The sequence below is a fragment of the Phalacrocorax aristotelis genome, chromosome Z, assembly GCF_949628215.1.
Source record: "Phalacrocorax aristotelis chromosome Z, bGulAri2.1, whole genome shotgun sequence".
Classification (NCBI taxonomy): domain Eukaryota; kingdom Metazoa; phylum Chordata; class Aves; order Suliformes; family Phalacrocoracidae; genus Phalacrocorax; species Phalacrocorax aristotelis.
This window is the reverse complement of record NC_134311.1, coordinates 33101211-33116728: the sequence shown is the minus strand read 5'-3', so window position 1 is coordinate 33116728 and position 15518 is coordinate 33101211. Positions and strand designations below refer to the sequence as shown.

At 42.1% G+C, this 15518-nt stretch overlaps 1 protein-coding gene across 1 annotated transcript; it reads right to left on the bottom strand.

Moving 5' to 3' along the window:
• Nucleotides 1–5793: 5793 nt before the first annotated feature.
• Nucleotides 5794–15307, bottom strand: LOC142050153 (nuclear factor interleukin-3-regulated protein). The gene has a single exon (XM_075078516.1). The coding sequence runs from the start codon at nt 9636–9638 to the stop codon at nt 8262–8264; it is 1377 nt and encodes a 458-aa protein (XP_074934617.1). The 5' UTR covers nt 9639–15307; the 3' UTR covers nt 5794–8261.
• Between the last annotated feature and the right edge of the window lie 211 nt (nt 15308–15518).

Sequence of the window (15518 nt, the reverse complement as noted above, 5' to 3'; positions counted from 1 at the left end):
GAACGAACCGCCGAAACAAACTGCACGCACCGCACCCACCCGCCGACCCGGCGCTGTGCCGCTCCCGAGCTGCAACCTGCCCCCCCTCAATATACTGGTCATGGGGTCACATGGTGTGGGATGAACATATGGCGTTGGCCAGTCGGGGTCAGCCGCCCCCACCACGGCCCCGCCCCTCCCAGCCACCACCACCACCACGCGGCAGAACGCGGGAAGCTGGAAAGGTAGCCGACCCCCACAGTGAGGAGAATTAACCCCTTCTCAGCCAAAACCAGCACATTCTCCACCCCTTATTCCATACCATTTACACCGTGCCCAGGTCCCATACGATCCAATACAACCTCACCAACCACCACCCCTCCCCTTCCCATCCTTTGACATAATACACAGACATCATTCCCTTAGTTCATGGACCTTCCCTGTAAAATGTCCATTAAAATGTCCATTGAGGTCACCCAGCCCATGGCTCCGGGCTCCATCTGTCGTATCAGTGTTTCAGGGTGGGAGAGGTGGTGTGTGTGGCGTTGGGTTGCTGCATACCGAGTCAGTCATTGTGCCATCACTGCTGCACGGCTTGTTCCACATTTTATCTTCCATGGGTTGGGAGGCTCGTACTCTGATATCATTGATACAACGCAGAGGTGACACACAATATTATATAGCAGTTCACATTGTGCCATTCAGTTCATTGACTGTTTTCACCCAAAATCAAATCCCCTTGAGGCACACATCAGATTTCTCCATCCTCCCGCATCACCCACCAAGTGCACCCAGGTCCTTGAGCGAAAGCAATCCCACAAATGGGTTTGCCTTTGCCTGAGGCAGGAAGAACCCAGACTGTTTTGCCCAGCATACTTTTTGCGTGCACTACAGGGACTCTATCCCCTTCCACAGTATGAAGGATTTCTGACTGGGCAGGGCCAGCTCGGTTGGCAGATCCCCTCGCGTTGACTAACCACGTGGCTTTTGCTAAATGTGTATCCCAGTGCTTGAATGCCCCACCCCCCATTGCTCTTAGCGTAGTTTTTAACAGTCCATTGTACCGTTGAATTTTCCCAGAGGCTGGTGCATGACGGGATGTGATACACCCACTCAATGCCATGTTCTTTGGCCCAGGTGTCTATGACGTTATTTCGGAAATGAGTCCCGTTGTCTGACTCAGTTCTCTCTGGGGTGCCATGTCGCCACAGGACTTGTTTTTCGAGAGCCAGGATAGTGTTCCGGCCAGTGGCGTGGGGCACGGGATATGTTTCCATCCAGCCAGTCGTTGTTTCTACCATTGTAAGCACATGGCGCTTGCCTTGGCGGGTTTGTGGGAGTGTGATATAGTCAATTTGCCAGGCCTCCCCAGATTTATTGTTCAGCCATTGTCCCCCATACCACAGAGGCTTTACCCGCTTCGCTTGCTTGATGGCAGCGCACGTTTCACATTCGTGGATAACCTGCACAATAGCGTCCATGGTCAAGTCCACCCCTCGATCACGAGCCCACCTGTATGTTGCATCTCTCCCTTGATGGCCTGAGGTGTCATGGGCCCACTGAGCTAGAAATAGTTCACCCTTATATTGCCGGTCCAGATCCACCTCAGCCACTTCAGTCTTGGCAGCCTGATCCACCTGCTGGTTGTTTCGATGTTCTTCAAGTGGCCTGACTCTTGGGGACGTGAGCATCCACGTGATGTACTTTCACAACCAGGTTCTCTACCCGGGCAGCAATATCTTGCCACAATGTGGCAGCCCAGATGGGTTTGCCTCTGCGCTGCCAGTCGCTTTGCTTCCACTGCTGTAACTGCCCCCACAGGGCATTTGCCACCATCCAGGAGTCAGTATAGAGATAGAGCACTGTCCACTTTTCCCGTTCAGCGATGTCTAAGGCCAGCTGGATAGCCGTTACCTCTGCAAACTGGCTCGATTCACCTTCTCCTTCAGCAGTTTCTGCTACCTGTCATGTAGGACTCCATTCAGCAGCCTTCCATCTCCGGTGCTTTCCCACAAGGCAACAGGACCCATCAGTGAACAGGGCGAATTGCTTCTCATTTTCTGGCAGTTTGTTATACAGTGGGGCTTCTTCAGCACGTGTCACCTCCTCCTCTGGTGATAATCCAAAATCTTTGCCTTCTGGCCAGTCCATAATCACTTCCAAGATTCCTGGGCGACTGGGGTTTCCTACTCGAGCCCGCTGGGTGATCAGTGCAACCCATTTACTCCATGTAACATCAGTTGCATGGTGTGTAGAGGGGATGTTTCCTTTGAACATCCAGCCCACCACTGGCAGTCGGAGTGCCAGGAGCAGCTGTGCCTCAGTACCAACCACTTCTGAAGCAGCTCGAACCCCTTCATATGCTGCCAATATCTCTTTTTCAGTTGGAGTATAGCGGGCTTCGGACCCTCTGTATCCATGACTCCAAAACCCTACCCTAGGGGTCGACCTCGGGTCTCCCCTGGTGTTTTCTGCCAGAGGCTCCAGGTAGGGCCATTCTCCCTGGCTGCGGTGTAGAGCACATTTTTTACATCTTGTCCTGCCCGGACTGGCCCAAGAGCTACTGCATGAACTATCTCCTGTTTAATTTGTTCAAAGACTGGTCGTTGCTCAGGGCCCCATTTGAAATCATTCTTCTTCCGGGTCACTTGAGAGAGAGGGCTTACGATCAGACTGTAATCTGGAATATGCATCCTCCAAAAACCCACAACGCCCAAGAAAGCTTGTGTTTCCTTTTTGCTAGTTGGTGGATACATGGATGCTATTTTGTTGATCACATCCATTGGGATCTGACGACGACCATCTTGCCATTTGATTCCTAAGAACTGGATCTCTTGTGTGGGTCCCTTTACTTTACTTTGTTTTATGGCAAAACCAGCCTTCAGAAGGATTTGTGGTGTTTTCTCTCCTTTCTCAAAAACTTTGTCTGCCGTGTTGCCCCACACAATGATGCCATCAATGTATTGAAGGTGTTCTGGAGCTTCTCCCTGTTTCAGTGCAGTCTGAATCAGCCCATGGCAAAATGGTAGGACTGTGTTTCCACCCCTGGGGCAGTCGATTCCAGGTGTACTGGACACCCCTCCGTGTGAAAGCAAACTGTGGCCTGCACTCTGCTGCCAGAGGGATTGAGAAGAATGCATTAGCGATATCAGATGTGGCATAACCACTTGGCTGCCTTGGACTCCAGTTCGTATTGAAGTTCTAGCATGTCTGGCACAGCAGCACTCAACAGTGGAGTGACTTCATTCAGGCCACAATAGTCTACTGTTAGCCTCCACTCTCCGTTAGACTTCCGCGCTGGCCATATGGGACTGTTAAAGGGTGAGTGGGTCTTACTGGTGACTCCTTGGCTCCTCAGTTCGTGAATGAGCTCATGGATGGGGATCAGAGAGTCTGTTGGTGCGATATTGCCGCCGGTGCACTGTTGTGGTGGCAATTGGCACCTGTTGTTCTTCGACCTCCAGCAAGCCCACAACGGAAGGGTCCTTCGAGAGGCCAGGCAAGGTAGACAGCTGTTCAGTTTCCTCCGTCTCCAAGGCAGCTACACCAAAAGCCCACTTGTAACCTTTTGGGTCCTTGAAATACCCTCTCCTGAGGTAGTCTATGCCAAGGATGCACGGAGCCTCAGCGCCAGTGACAACTGGGGTGCTTCTGCCACTCATTCCCGGTTAGGCTCACTTCGGCCTCCAATACAGTTAGCTCTTGGGATCCCCCTGTCACTCCAGCAATGCTGATGGGTTCTGCCCCTATATAGTTTGATGGCATTAAGGTGCACTGTGCGCCGGTGTCCACTAAAGCTTTATACTCCTGTGGGTCGGATGTTCCAGGCCATCGGATCCACACAGTCCAGTAATCCTGGTTACCCCTTTTCTCCACCTGGCTGGAGGCTGGGCCCCTCTAGTCCTGATCATGGCAGTCACAACTCACTCCCTGTAAATGTGAATCGTCTCTCTATTACACTTAGAAATAAAATCAGCGCTTCTACTCCTCTGATGGGGACCTGCTCACTGGAAACTGGGGGAACGAACCACCAAAACAAACAGCACGCGCCACCCCCAAGCCGCAACGGCCCCCCCTCAATATACTGGTCATGGGGTCACATGGTGTGGGATGAACATGCCATTTGCCAGCCGGGGTCAGCCATCCCCGCCATGGCCCTGCCCCTCCCAGCCCCCCCCACCACCACCACGTGGCAGAACACCAGTAGCCGACCCCCACAGTGAGGAGAATTAACCCCTTCTCAGCCAAAACCAGCAAAATACAGGACATATTAATTAGATTCTCTGGGAGTTCTCAGCTAAACTCTTTGTACGCTGCCTATTTTCAACAGCGTATTTATGTACTAGCAAGTAGAAGAAATTTTTAGAAGTTGGTATTTTAATAAAACTTCAGAAATGTGTTATTGTGCAATTTTACATTTCTGTTAAGTTCTACCAAAAAAAAAAATGCTTTCAGTCTCATAAACTGCACATATGGACATAGGGATGTAATGAAAACATCCAAAATAATAAGAGAAGATTAACCAGGAATTGCCAGTTACCTGTCTCCTGTTCATGAACAAGGGGATATTTGGCTTTACAGAGTATTAGTAAAATGGAAATACAACCCACTCAATATGTAATTTTTACTGAAGGCAGAAAATTGAGAGGATTCGGCAAATCATAGTGTATGGGCTTGGTGTGTGTACGGTCATATCCACACTCAGTCTTTGTACAGACCGAAAGATAGGTGTTCATAGAACGTGAGGATATATTACTGTGTTTATACATAATTAAGTTAGGCAGATTTAACAGAGGGCCTGGTACTCACACTTCACAATGTTGATTAGCCACCAGTTGATGTCAGTAGGAAAAACCTTATCTTGCTAATCAACAGTTATTTGCCACGGACTTTTCTTAAAGCTTTCCATGAAGCCCTTCGCACTAATGGTGATCACAGGCAAGGTTTGGGACTAGCCAAACTAATCTAGCATGGCAATTCCTGTGCTCCCATGAAAAATTACGATCTGTATCATAAGTCTCTGGAGCTGCCAGTTTCTGTATGTGGTCTTCCTTAAAATTCTCATTTGAAGGTATGCCCTACAGTCATTTTTCAGTTACTTTTGAGTCGTCCATGTTCCTTCACATGAGATTCCACTTTCAGCATGTCTCACGTTGTTTTGTCAGTTAATTGCTGAGCTTGCAAGAGTTTTGGATGTGATGCAAGTTTATATCCACTTAGGTAAAGCCCATTTTGTGCTCAGACCAACCTTCAATGTTCACCAGAGGAGAGAGTGGTAGACCAGCTGAAGACGCTCTTTTCACAGAGGCTGGTTCTGGTACTGTTCTACAGTACAGGGAAGGCAGGCTGGAATGGCGCAGCTATGCGATTCCCCAGCCCCTCCGGTCATGCACGTAGTTACGTACGTGCCTATGCACCAGCTCAAAGGTGGAGCAGGGGAGCAGAGTCCCACCGTGTTCTCTCCCTCCCCCCAGCCAGTGTGACTCTCCGTCCTTACTGTGTCTTGAAGGAAACCAGGCTACAGACAGGTGAGCAGGGTGAGGGTCTCTGGTGACAAGGCCACCTACGCCACGTTTACAGCAGCTGAGCCCTCGAGAGTTTTACCCGGCCAGCTTGCCCCTGTAGCCAGGAATGGGGCTTTGAACGTACCACCCGCACTCCTGCGTCTTGTGACTTCGCTGGGGCCGTGGAAGGTAGTCCGAACACTAGCTGCAGAAACAGTATCTTCAGCACAGGAAGACCTGTCCTCAGCTGCAGCTCACACACCTCTGTGTTGGACTAGGACGATGAACATAGTAGAAAATCATGTTGTAATTAGAGCTGGTTTTGAACAAAAGACAAATTATTTATTTCTTTCTTCAAATGAAGCATAACACTAAGGTATAAAGGGAGTATAAATAACATCTGATTGTGCTCCTAAGCTCCATGCTATAACTTTCTTGCAATGACATCCTTCAACAAATTAACTACATCATTACTGTTAAGTATTAATTGCACAAAACAGATACACAAAATATATAATGAGCTAGAAAGAGGACAACATTCTTCCATTATGACAAACAACTGTAACAAGAAATGGGAAAAAACCAATAGATCCAGGCTTACACAGATGGCAACACTGAGAGATTTAAGTCCTCTCCTTGAACACATTACATGTGATAAATAATATGCAAAATATTTAAAGAATTTTATTGTTGCTTACAGAAGATACTTAGCAAGCAAAGAGACAGTAGCAATCACTGCCTCATGTCTCATATCCCCATCATTCAATGCAAATTTTTACATTTCATGCAAGAATCCTGAGCTTATTTTCAGTAACATTGAAATGTCTTCTATATTAATTACCAAATACATACAGAGCCCAGCGATAGGGTCTATTGTATTATTAAGGCATGAAAAAAGAATAACAGTTTATTAACTCTGAATGCCACAAATACAGCACAGCAGTTAGAAGGCTCAAAAAAGCTCAGAAAGTACCAGTGATTTCTGTGCCAAGGTCCTCCCAGAACACGACTGTGAATCATCAGCTCCTGAAAAGGTACAGAATCAAATCCTGGCCTTGCTGACATCAGGGAATTTTGCCATTGCCTTGACTGCTGGACCAAGCTTCAGAGCTAGCGGGAGTGACTCAGACTCCTCTTCATATCCCCAAAAAATTGACAAACTTCCTCTCACTCAAGTCAAGTATGAATCTGAAAAACAATACCTACATATTGTTTTCTTAATTAGTATTTTAAGTCTATGGAAAGGTTCCATTCATTATACAGTATGGCAATTAATAAAAAGCCTTTTCAGAAAAAGCTTGTTTGTTAGTCTGGTTTATTAGTATGCTAAAAGAAGGGGGAAGTATCATGAAAAGAACCTCTGCCAAGTCTACGCTCTATTTATAAATTATTTTTAACTTTAAAAGGAAAGACTTTGGTAAGCCAAACCAAGGATATGTGATGCAATTCTAGTCTCCGTGGTTCAATGGCTCTTCTCAAAGACTAAGAGCACTGCAGCCCTGTCCAGTCATCAAGTGAAGAACTCACCATCTGCATGAATTGTAAGGGGCGAGTAGTAGCTGGATTGTGCAGTTCTTCACGTAGTCTCTATTTCAAGAAGTTCTTGCAAAATGCCCTGTAGGAAGCCAGGGTATTCCAGTTCAGTTAACTAAGCCATTGAAACCAAGGCCAAATTGGTGGTAAGACTTACTTCACACTTACAATCGCATTATGTCCCACACTGGGAACTAAAATAGCAGATGATCTCCTCTGACTCTGCTACTACTATCGTCTGCCCCTTATGTAGATACTTGCCTAGTTGAGCTCAGAGTTTACAGACCCACTAGCCTTATCCTTCATCTATGGGTGGCCCACGGTCTGCCGTGGAAAGAACCGTGGCACGGCATGCAAGAGGGACGGCCTCTCTTAGGCAGCCTTTGCGCAGACCTCTTTCCGTGCCTGCACCCCTTGCACACACAAGCTGCCCCTTGATAGAGATGGTGGTGTCCAATTCTGTCACTGCAAGGCTCTGAGAACTTTGCAGATGCACAAATCCAACTTAACTAATTTCATCTAAAACACCAAGTTATAGTATTGAAAAAATGGTTCGTCACAATAAAACATTCAGGAAACTCATTACTGTCTCATCTGAGATAGAAGGAGAAAAAAAGGTCGTTGATATTAGTTACTGGGTTAGAATTTGCGTGGTTTTTGGTTAACTTCAACTAATAAATAAGTTAAAGATGGCTAAGGCTATAAATTGGTACTGCTTCGCTTATAAATATTCACTTTATTTCTACTCTCTTCTAAAAAAATGTGTTAAGGAAAAAGGTGGCCAGAAGGATTACACACGTTGTAAATTGTAATTTGGTTGTTAGTCTGTAAAAACCAAACACGTAAGTGAGGTTGAGCACAGTGTAAGAAAAAAGCCAGTTTTTAATTAACAACTTATTTACAAGTTCATAAAATAAACTGAACTGGAGTAGAAGCTCTGTGTTTGTCACCAGTATTTTGTTGTAACTGGTAACTTGCACGCTTTATAGTAGAAGAACAAAAAGAAAATAAAGTTCACTATATACAGCCTTTGTACAGGCTACTTGACTATACACAAGGCATAGTGATCATAACACAACCTAGTCTTCATAATAATTTGTGCACAAAAAGACACCAATCAGACATTATGTGAACATTACAGTGAAATGACATCACAAGTCCAGTGAAAATTCAGCATAATACAAAACATATTGATCTACTGCAAATGACATCCTTTAAAACAGTAAGCCTTTGTTCAGTAGTAACTTAACCAGAGTCTGACGCAGAGATTTGTTGTGTAGTTATAAGTCTTTTAAGTGAAGCAACCTCTGCAGATAAGTTTGCTATGCCCTGCTTCAAATACAGGTTCTCTGACTCAGAGACGTTGTAGATATTGTCTTTTATTTCAACAACTCCAGTTTTGCAACCACTCTGAATTTTTACATTGAGTTCCTTCTGATGCCAGAGCTCTGGTTTAAGTGACCAGTCTTGGATGTTAGTCACTTGAACCGAGAAAGGAGTGTGAGAAGAATGCACCAAGTTTTGTGCACCGTGTTTTTCAAGCTCAAAGTGTCTTTTTGAGGACATGTCAATGGGTGATGACAATTTCTGTGTTGCATCATAGTCATTATCCATTGCTTCCACTTTTACTTGCATGGCTTTGGCTTTAATTCGAAGCTTGTGAGGCAAAGCTGAAGAATTCACTTCTGGAACTTTAACTATTGCATGAACATTTTTATGTTCAACTGGGGAATGGATTGGACCCTTAGGAACCTGCTGTTCATCTTCTCCATCGGATGACTTTCCAACTACACCATCATCGGTTTCTGACGTTCTGGGGGAATTACTGGAGGACCTATTAACTTGCAAGAGAGGAGGAGAATGTGAGTACACGTTAAAGGTAGCTCCCATGTAGTTGGGATATATGGATGCTTTATATGAACCTCTGTCATCTCTTGGCTCTCTCTCTAATTCCATGGGCTCCTGCTTTATGATCTGGAACTTATTTTCGGGACTTCTGCAGCTGCTTTGTATACGACTTGGTTGAGTGTGCTCTACGGATGATATTTCAGACACGTCGGACATTGAGCTTTGAGGAGAATGTTTAATGACAGAAATACAACTGCTACCAACTATAGATGGTTCATGTTCATCTACAAATGAGTTAATATTTGACTTGGAACTCTGATAGTCTTGGAAATACACGGTTGTTGAGCTACTGAGTTTCTGTATCTCTTGGGCATAGGCTGCAGAACTGATTAAACCAAACTTTAGCTTCAGCGAAAGCAGCTCCGCCTTCAAAGTGGCATTCTCCTCTCCCAGTGCAATTAGTTTGTTCTCTAAGACAAGGTCATTCAGTCGTCGTTTTTCACGAGATCTTTTGGCAGCTTCATTATTTTTCCGTCTTTTCTCCCAATACATAGCATCCTTCTTTTCATCTGGAATGAATTCTCGCTTTCTCCGGCAAGCTGAGGATTTGCTTTTTCCACTGCTTGCTTCAGTAAGTAGTATGTCTTCGTTTGTAGACAATTCTTCAGACACTTCTGCTAAAGTTGACTTAAGTACCATGATTTTGTCCACATTGCTACTTGTGTCAACAGGTCCGTGTTCCTTTTTAAGGGTCTGCATTTTTCTCAGCTGCATCAGAAACAATTTGTGGTAGATCTACGACAAGCAACAGAGCAAGCTATTTCCCCAGTACGTCTCACTCCACAACTTGATAAATACAGTAATTTTAAATCCACGCACATTCTTCCCTTTCTTTCATATTCTCAGACAGTAGTATCTAGAACCAATTTTCTTGGCAGAGGCAATGGGAATCTTCTTAAAGACCTGGAATAAATAGAGAATTTGATTACTCTTTAGGAATTGCCGGCTCAGGACATGCAACAGTGGCTTTTGATAAAAAGCTTAGACTAGCATTTGGTTCATTAAACCTGCTGTAATATGAAGACAGCTCAACACTGAAAACTATTATTCTAAGCTTTATGATACCTGGGTAGCAGATTTGCTTCCAAACCAGATACAGTATGATCCAAGGAAAAAACAAATCAATAAAAAAATATTTGAGTTTTGATCCTACAGTAATGTTGTCACAGAACTTTCCATGATATCGCTGACCAACCTAAACTTCCAACACTTAACGCTGCAGGACACCAGGCATGTTGATGAGCAGCACTGGAAAGTATCTTGTTCTTCAACATTAAAGTGTCTCTTCTGAAAACAGCTATGATGTGTGACTTAGAAATGCTATATATTTGGGACCTTCATGGATTAAAAATAACATAAGCTGATTTAGAGAAGCTCGAATGCTTTCCATTGTCTTAAAATAACACCACTATCCATTAAAGCTATTAAAGAGTTAGTTATTGGTTTTGCATCCTATAAAAATACATATACAGAGATGTGTGTATATATACACACACATCTATATACAAATGTTTATACGCACACTTGGAATTTTAAAGTATCTTTTTGATCAATCATATCAATTCAAACTATTAAATGCACACACATAATTTATGCAAATACCTAACAATTAAAGAAAACTTACAAGAAAAAAAGCATTATGCAATTTTTCCTTGTCTCTTACACGGAAAATTTTGAAATACATTAGAGAAATAACACTTAATTAATAATTTGCATTTGAAAAATAGTCTTATTATAGCAAAGAAAAGTTTAATAGCATTAAGGCACATGCACCTTCAGAAAAGAGTGTTTGAATTAAAGTGGAAATTTAGATCTAAAAGACTTACCATTAACAAAGGAAAACTAGCTTAACCTTTAGCTTCAGACATTTTAATCATTAAATTTGAACTTAGCATTTATTTTGGCCTTCATTTTATAAAGTCCCCCTTAATGCAAAAATACTTTAGTCTCATGAGATCATTTGGTCTTGATCTGAGGTATAGCTTTTAAATATCTCATTTTCCACAATCAGTCATGTTCCTGGTAAAATAAATGTAGTATGCCAAGTGCTTTTATAGAACTGACTATCGAGTCAGCAGTGATTCTTGCCTGTGTAACAAAACAAAAAAATCAGCCACTACAGATTAATGTCACTGTTTACTGGGAGTGTTTTTACAATGACTAATGAAACTAATTTTAACATTATCAATTGGGAAAGTTATAAAATAATTAATGAATTGTATTCTGCCAGTTTCTCTTGTCTTTTCCAGAAGGCAAAGAGGAGTGAGTGATGTAATAACAATTAAGCAGGGTCATAAAGACTCAGGTTTCAAGCTGGGTTCTGTTCCATCAAACCATGCCAACTCTTCTGTCATGAAAAATTAACACATTTAATAGAACAGCTAAGTAGAATTTCCTAAAATCCGTGGTTAATTACTGACATGTAACTATTTGTCTTCGATAATACAGCCTTAATGGAAAATAGAGTTAGAAGCCAGCCACACCAAAGACAGCATCTAACTTTTTAGTGCAAAAGCAGCACCACAAATTGCCATGTTTATAAAGGAGAAATGTATCTCTAATATACAAGTAATTACATAGTTAGATCCTGATCCAAAACTCAAACTGGAGTCAAAGGGAGTTTTCTGTCAAGTTAAATAGCAGCTGGATCAGGTTTAAAAACAAAAATAAGTCCCACAACAAAGCAACGTCATTTTGTCCAAACATTCGGTATAATTTGATTTGCTAAAGCTGTATAGCCGTTCTGTACATTCCACTGCTACATGGAGTCAATGGTTTAATATGCATATACCACTTTAAATCTAGTGCAACCCAATACTTAAAAAAAAAAATCGTTGTTGAGCACACAGAATATAAAAATAATTTTAAAAGACAAGGCCACCTGAACTTTGTCGCATTTGTACAATATTCAGACCCTAATGTGACTTTACATTAAAAGAAAAATACTGGGATTTTATTTCTTTATCGTGTAGCTTTGGGAACACACAGCTATTGATCCATAATTGCCCTGAAATACTGCAATCGATGTATTCACTTGTATTACTAACAACTGCTGCGTGTCTGACGAAATGCATACACCTTCTGTGGCACACAGCGGGAAGCAGTATAACACGTGCTGAAGGAAGTACTTACAAACATAGGATTTGTGCATATTCTGGAAGAATGAAACTATACCTACATAGATGTAATACAACTCCTTTTCCTCTTACATTCTAATCTTCCATTTCCACATGATATAGAAGCCATACGTTTAGTCTTGAACAAGACTGTTTCAGGATAAGAACTATGACTTTCTGCCTATCTGGAGAGTCTCTAGATCAAAGTGATCCCACTTTGGTGTTTGTCCAACACTGCAGTCTATGAAAAATACTAATAATGATAATAATAAAAATAATTAGCAGAAAGTTGTTGGCTCGTTTGAGTTTTTTCTCCTAAATGAATGTAGACTAATGGTGTAGTTCATCAGTATGTATCAGTAAAAGCCCAATGGCATGTCCAAACATTATCTCCTGCAGCCTAACACTGGCACTGAGCCGCACTTAACCACCCAACAGCCTGCAGAGCTCACATCCCTTGTTCCACGGGACTTCTGCAGTTTGGGCCATTCCAGTGTACGATCTGCTCACCGTAGCACAGACAGATAACTCCTGTTTTGGCCAGTCTCCCTCCTGTTCACATTGTTCCTGGCACAAATAGACAGAACACAAGTAGCATTCAAGCCTACAGCAAACATGAAGCGCATATCAAAACGACCATGGTTTTGCACCCTCTGCCAGAGTCCATCAGTAAAGCTGTCAAAACAGACACATAAACTACTGACATAGTCTTACTGGTCTGCTATTTGCGTAGTTAGTCCTAATGCCATTACTTTAGTGACCTAACGAAACAACAGTAAATCTTTAGCTCTTTCCACATCTTCCTTGAGTACTTCTGTCGTGGTAACTGGAATTACTGCTTTACAAACAGGAGTCAAAGCCCTTGTTTATTAATACTTCTCCATGTGGATCAGCCCAATGCGGAGTCTGTAAACAAATTAAATTCCATCTGATGATAATGGCAAAATGCCTTCAATGAAACCAGCCATTTCACTTCACTTGCATTTTGTAATTCCACAGGAAAACATCAGTATTTACACATAAATTAATGAACTGTAATGATTCCTCTGACTATATTTCAAATTCCAATATTTTCCCTTATGATTAATTTTTCAATTGCTTTATCACTCCCTCATAAAGTGTTATAAACCCAACATTTAATACTGCCTTACATTAGTCACTGTTAAAGATTTTTTTTTTTTTTGGTTGGTTGATGTTAATGGCATTGAGTGCCAATTCAACAACGTAATAACACTCGACCCTATTAACTTAATTACAGACCCAGTCTTGCTCCCACAGCAATTTTGCCATTGGCTTCAACAGAAGCAGGGTACAATCCCAGATCCAAGTATTAGTGAAACGGTTGTACAGAACTCATGTTACTGAAGCAAGAAATTACGTATGCAGAAATCAAGAAAAGTTAATTCATCCATGGACTTAAAAAAATACTTGAGTGATCCGACTGTGTCAAAACAGAATACTAAGGATCTGATCCTGGGGATTTGTGTATTCACACTGTAATAATTGAGATGTTTCAAAAGGTTGAAGGACAGCGCCACAATCTTTTCCTTCCCCTCTGTGTAATTTAATCACACGTCATTTCTGCTTTAGAGAATGCACGTGGGCCTCCCCATGTACATACATTTCCCCACAAGGTAACTGCGTATTATTATTTGTATTTAGCAAAATAAGTCATGTTACCACAAAGCATATTTTTTCAAACATATCGTAGAATGAGATAACTAACTGCTTAATTCTACTGCTCTGACATTTTGATAGTAATTCTATGAAAGTAAATGAAATCCCATTTCCAGCAGTCGGATGCTCAAACACAATTCACTTTGCTATCATCATGCATCCAGAAGAATTCTCTCTCAGTCCTTCAAAAATGGAAGAAAATAATGGTTAAGTGTTCGTTCTTGTCTTAAAAAAGAACCACGCCTCTATCACCACTATCACTATATGGCAAACTGCAGAAGAACAATAAAAGCTCGTATTGATACAACTCTGTGCATATCTTTAGTTGTTGTCATCCATGTTTTGCATAGGTATCATTGATTATGTTATTGCTATTATATTCTCCCACAGGTTATCTATTTTGAAAAATCTAAGTACCAGAAGAGCTGGCGTAGAACCTGCTCATAGATACCAAAATGACCAGTTTGCATTCCAAACTTTGAAAGACTGAAGAACATAGTTTGCACTTCATCTTCAGAGCGTTTTAAAAACAGTTGGTGTCTGCCTCGAGACTGTTATGAGGTACAGAGAAAACGTCATCCTTATTGCACACACAGGACAGGAGGCTGAATTTAAGCTTAGGTGGTGAATACACAGCCTGCCTAAACACTTCTGAAATTTGCAGCCCCTCTACCTCTACTGCTTTTCACAGACAAAAAAAAAAATTATGCCATGAAATTCTGCACCTCTCAGGTCTACCTTAAGTAAGAAATCCTCTCCAACAGAGGACGTGGCCCAGTTCCAACCTCCACTGATTTCCTTCAACACACTTTTTCTTGCCTTTCATCTAGCATTGTTAGCAAAATTATGATCCTGTTGAAGAAAAGCTTTAATGCTGTCTCCACTGGAGGAGTACATTATCCCTAGGATAGGTTTGCGGGCAAGACAGTCTAGGCAATGTAGAGCAAATGGAAGTTCAAACTTCCAGGGAAAAAACTAGGTGACTGCATTTTATGCAATGATGGACAGGTTATCCATGGTCACAAAGGGGAAAAGCATTTATAGTACAAATGTTACCATCAGTTACTGCTATTATACAGTCACACGCTTAGAGACTGTGAATCCATTACAACGGCATGGAGCAATGCAAAACTACTGATCCTGTACACGGTTCCCTTTCCTTACAGCTTCATGGGCATCTTAAGTGCTCAGAGTTTCAGGATCAACGTGTAATTAGGTCAGTGGAACACTGATGATGATAGCTTTGTACAAGATGACCCATTTTTGCTAAAATGTTGATCATCTCATTGAAAGAAAAAAATGGGAGACATCTACACAATATAGTCCACTGGGAACATCAGAAATAATTTATTACGACACTTTTCAATCAAATATAAAAAATAAAAAAAAAGACCAAGATCATCATGGAACTTAGAACACTATTGCACCTTCATATTACCCACCTCCAAGCTGTACCCAGAAAGTTGGTGTCATACGTAATTTTTACAAAAGGCTTTCATTGTTAGGAAAATTACTTAAAGTACTGTTTATCTTAATAACTACAAATTAACCCATTAAAGTACAGCCTGATTCCCAAAGGTAAATTACACAAATTATGCAAATAAAATTATTATTTGGAGAGCACGAAAAACATATGTTAAAAGTAGCTGTTGCTCAAAAAGGTCAGTCAAGGTTAATAGGTGCAAAACTGACCTGTATTTTCTTCCATTTCCTTAGGAAGACAGTATGATTCTATCAGATCTGTTCAATTTTTCCAAAAGGAGGTGTTCACTGCTACAGTTTGGGGAGGGGGGAAGGATGG

Coding starts and splice junctions, on each gene's coding strand:
- LOC142050153 (XM_075078516.1), bottom strand. CDS start 9,638: ATGCAGCTGAGAAAAATGCAGACCCTTAAAAAGGAACACGGACCTGTT.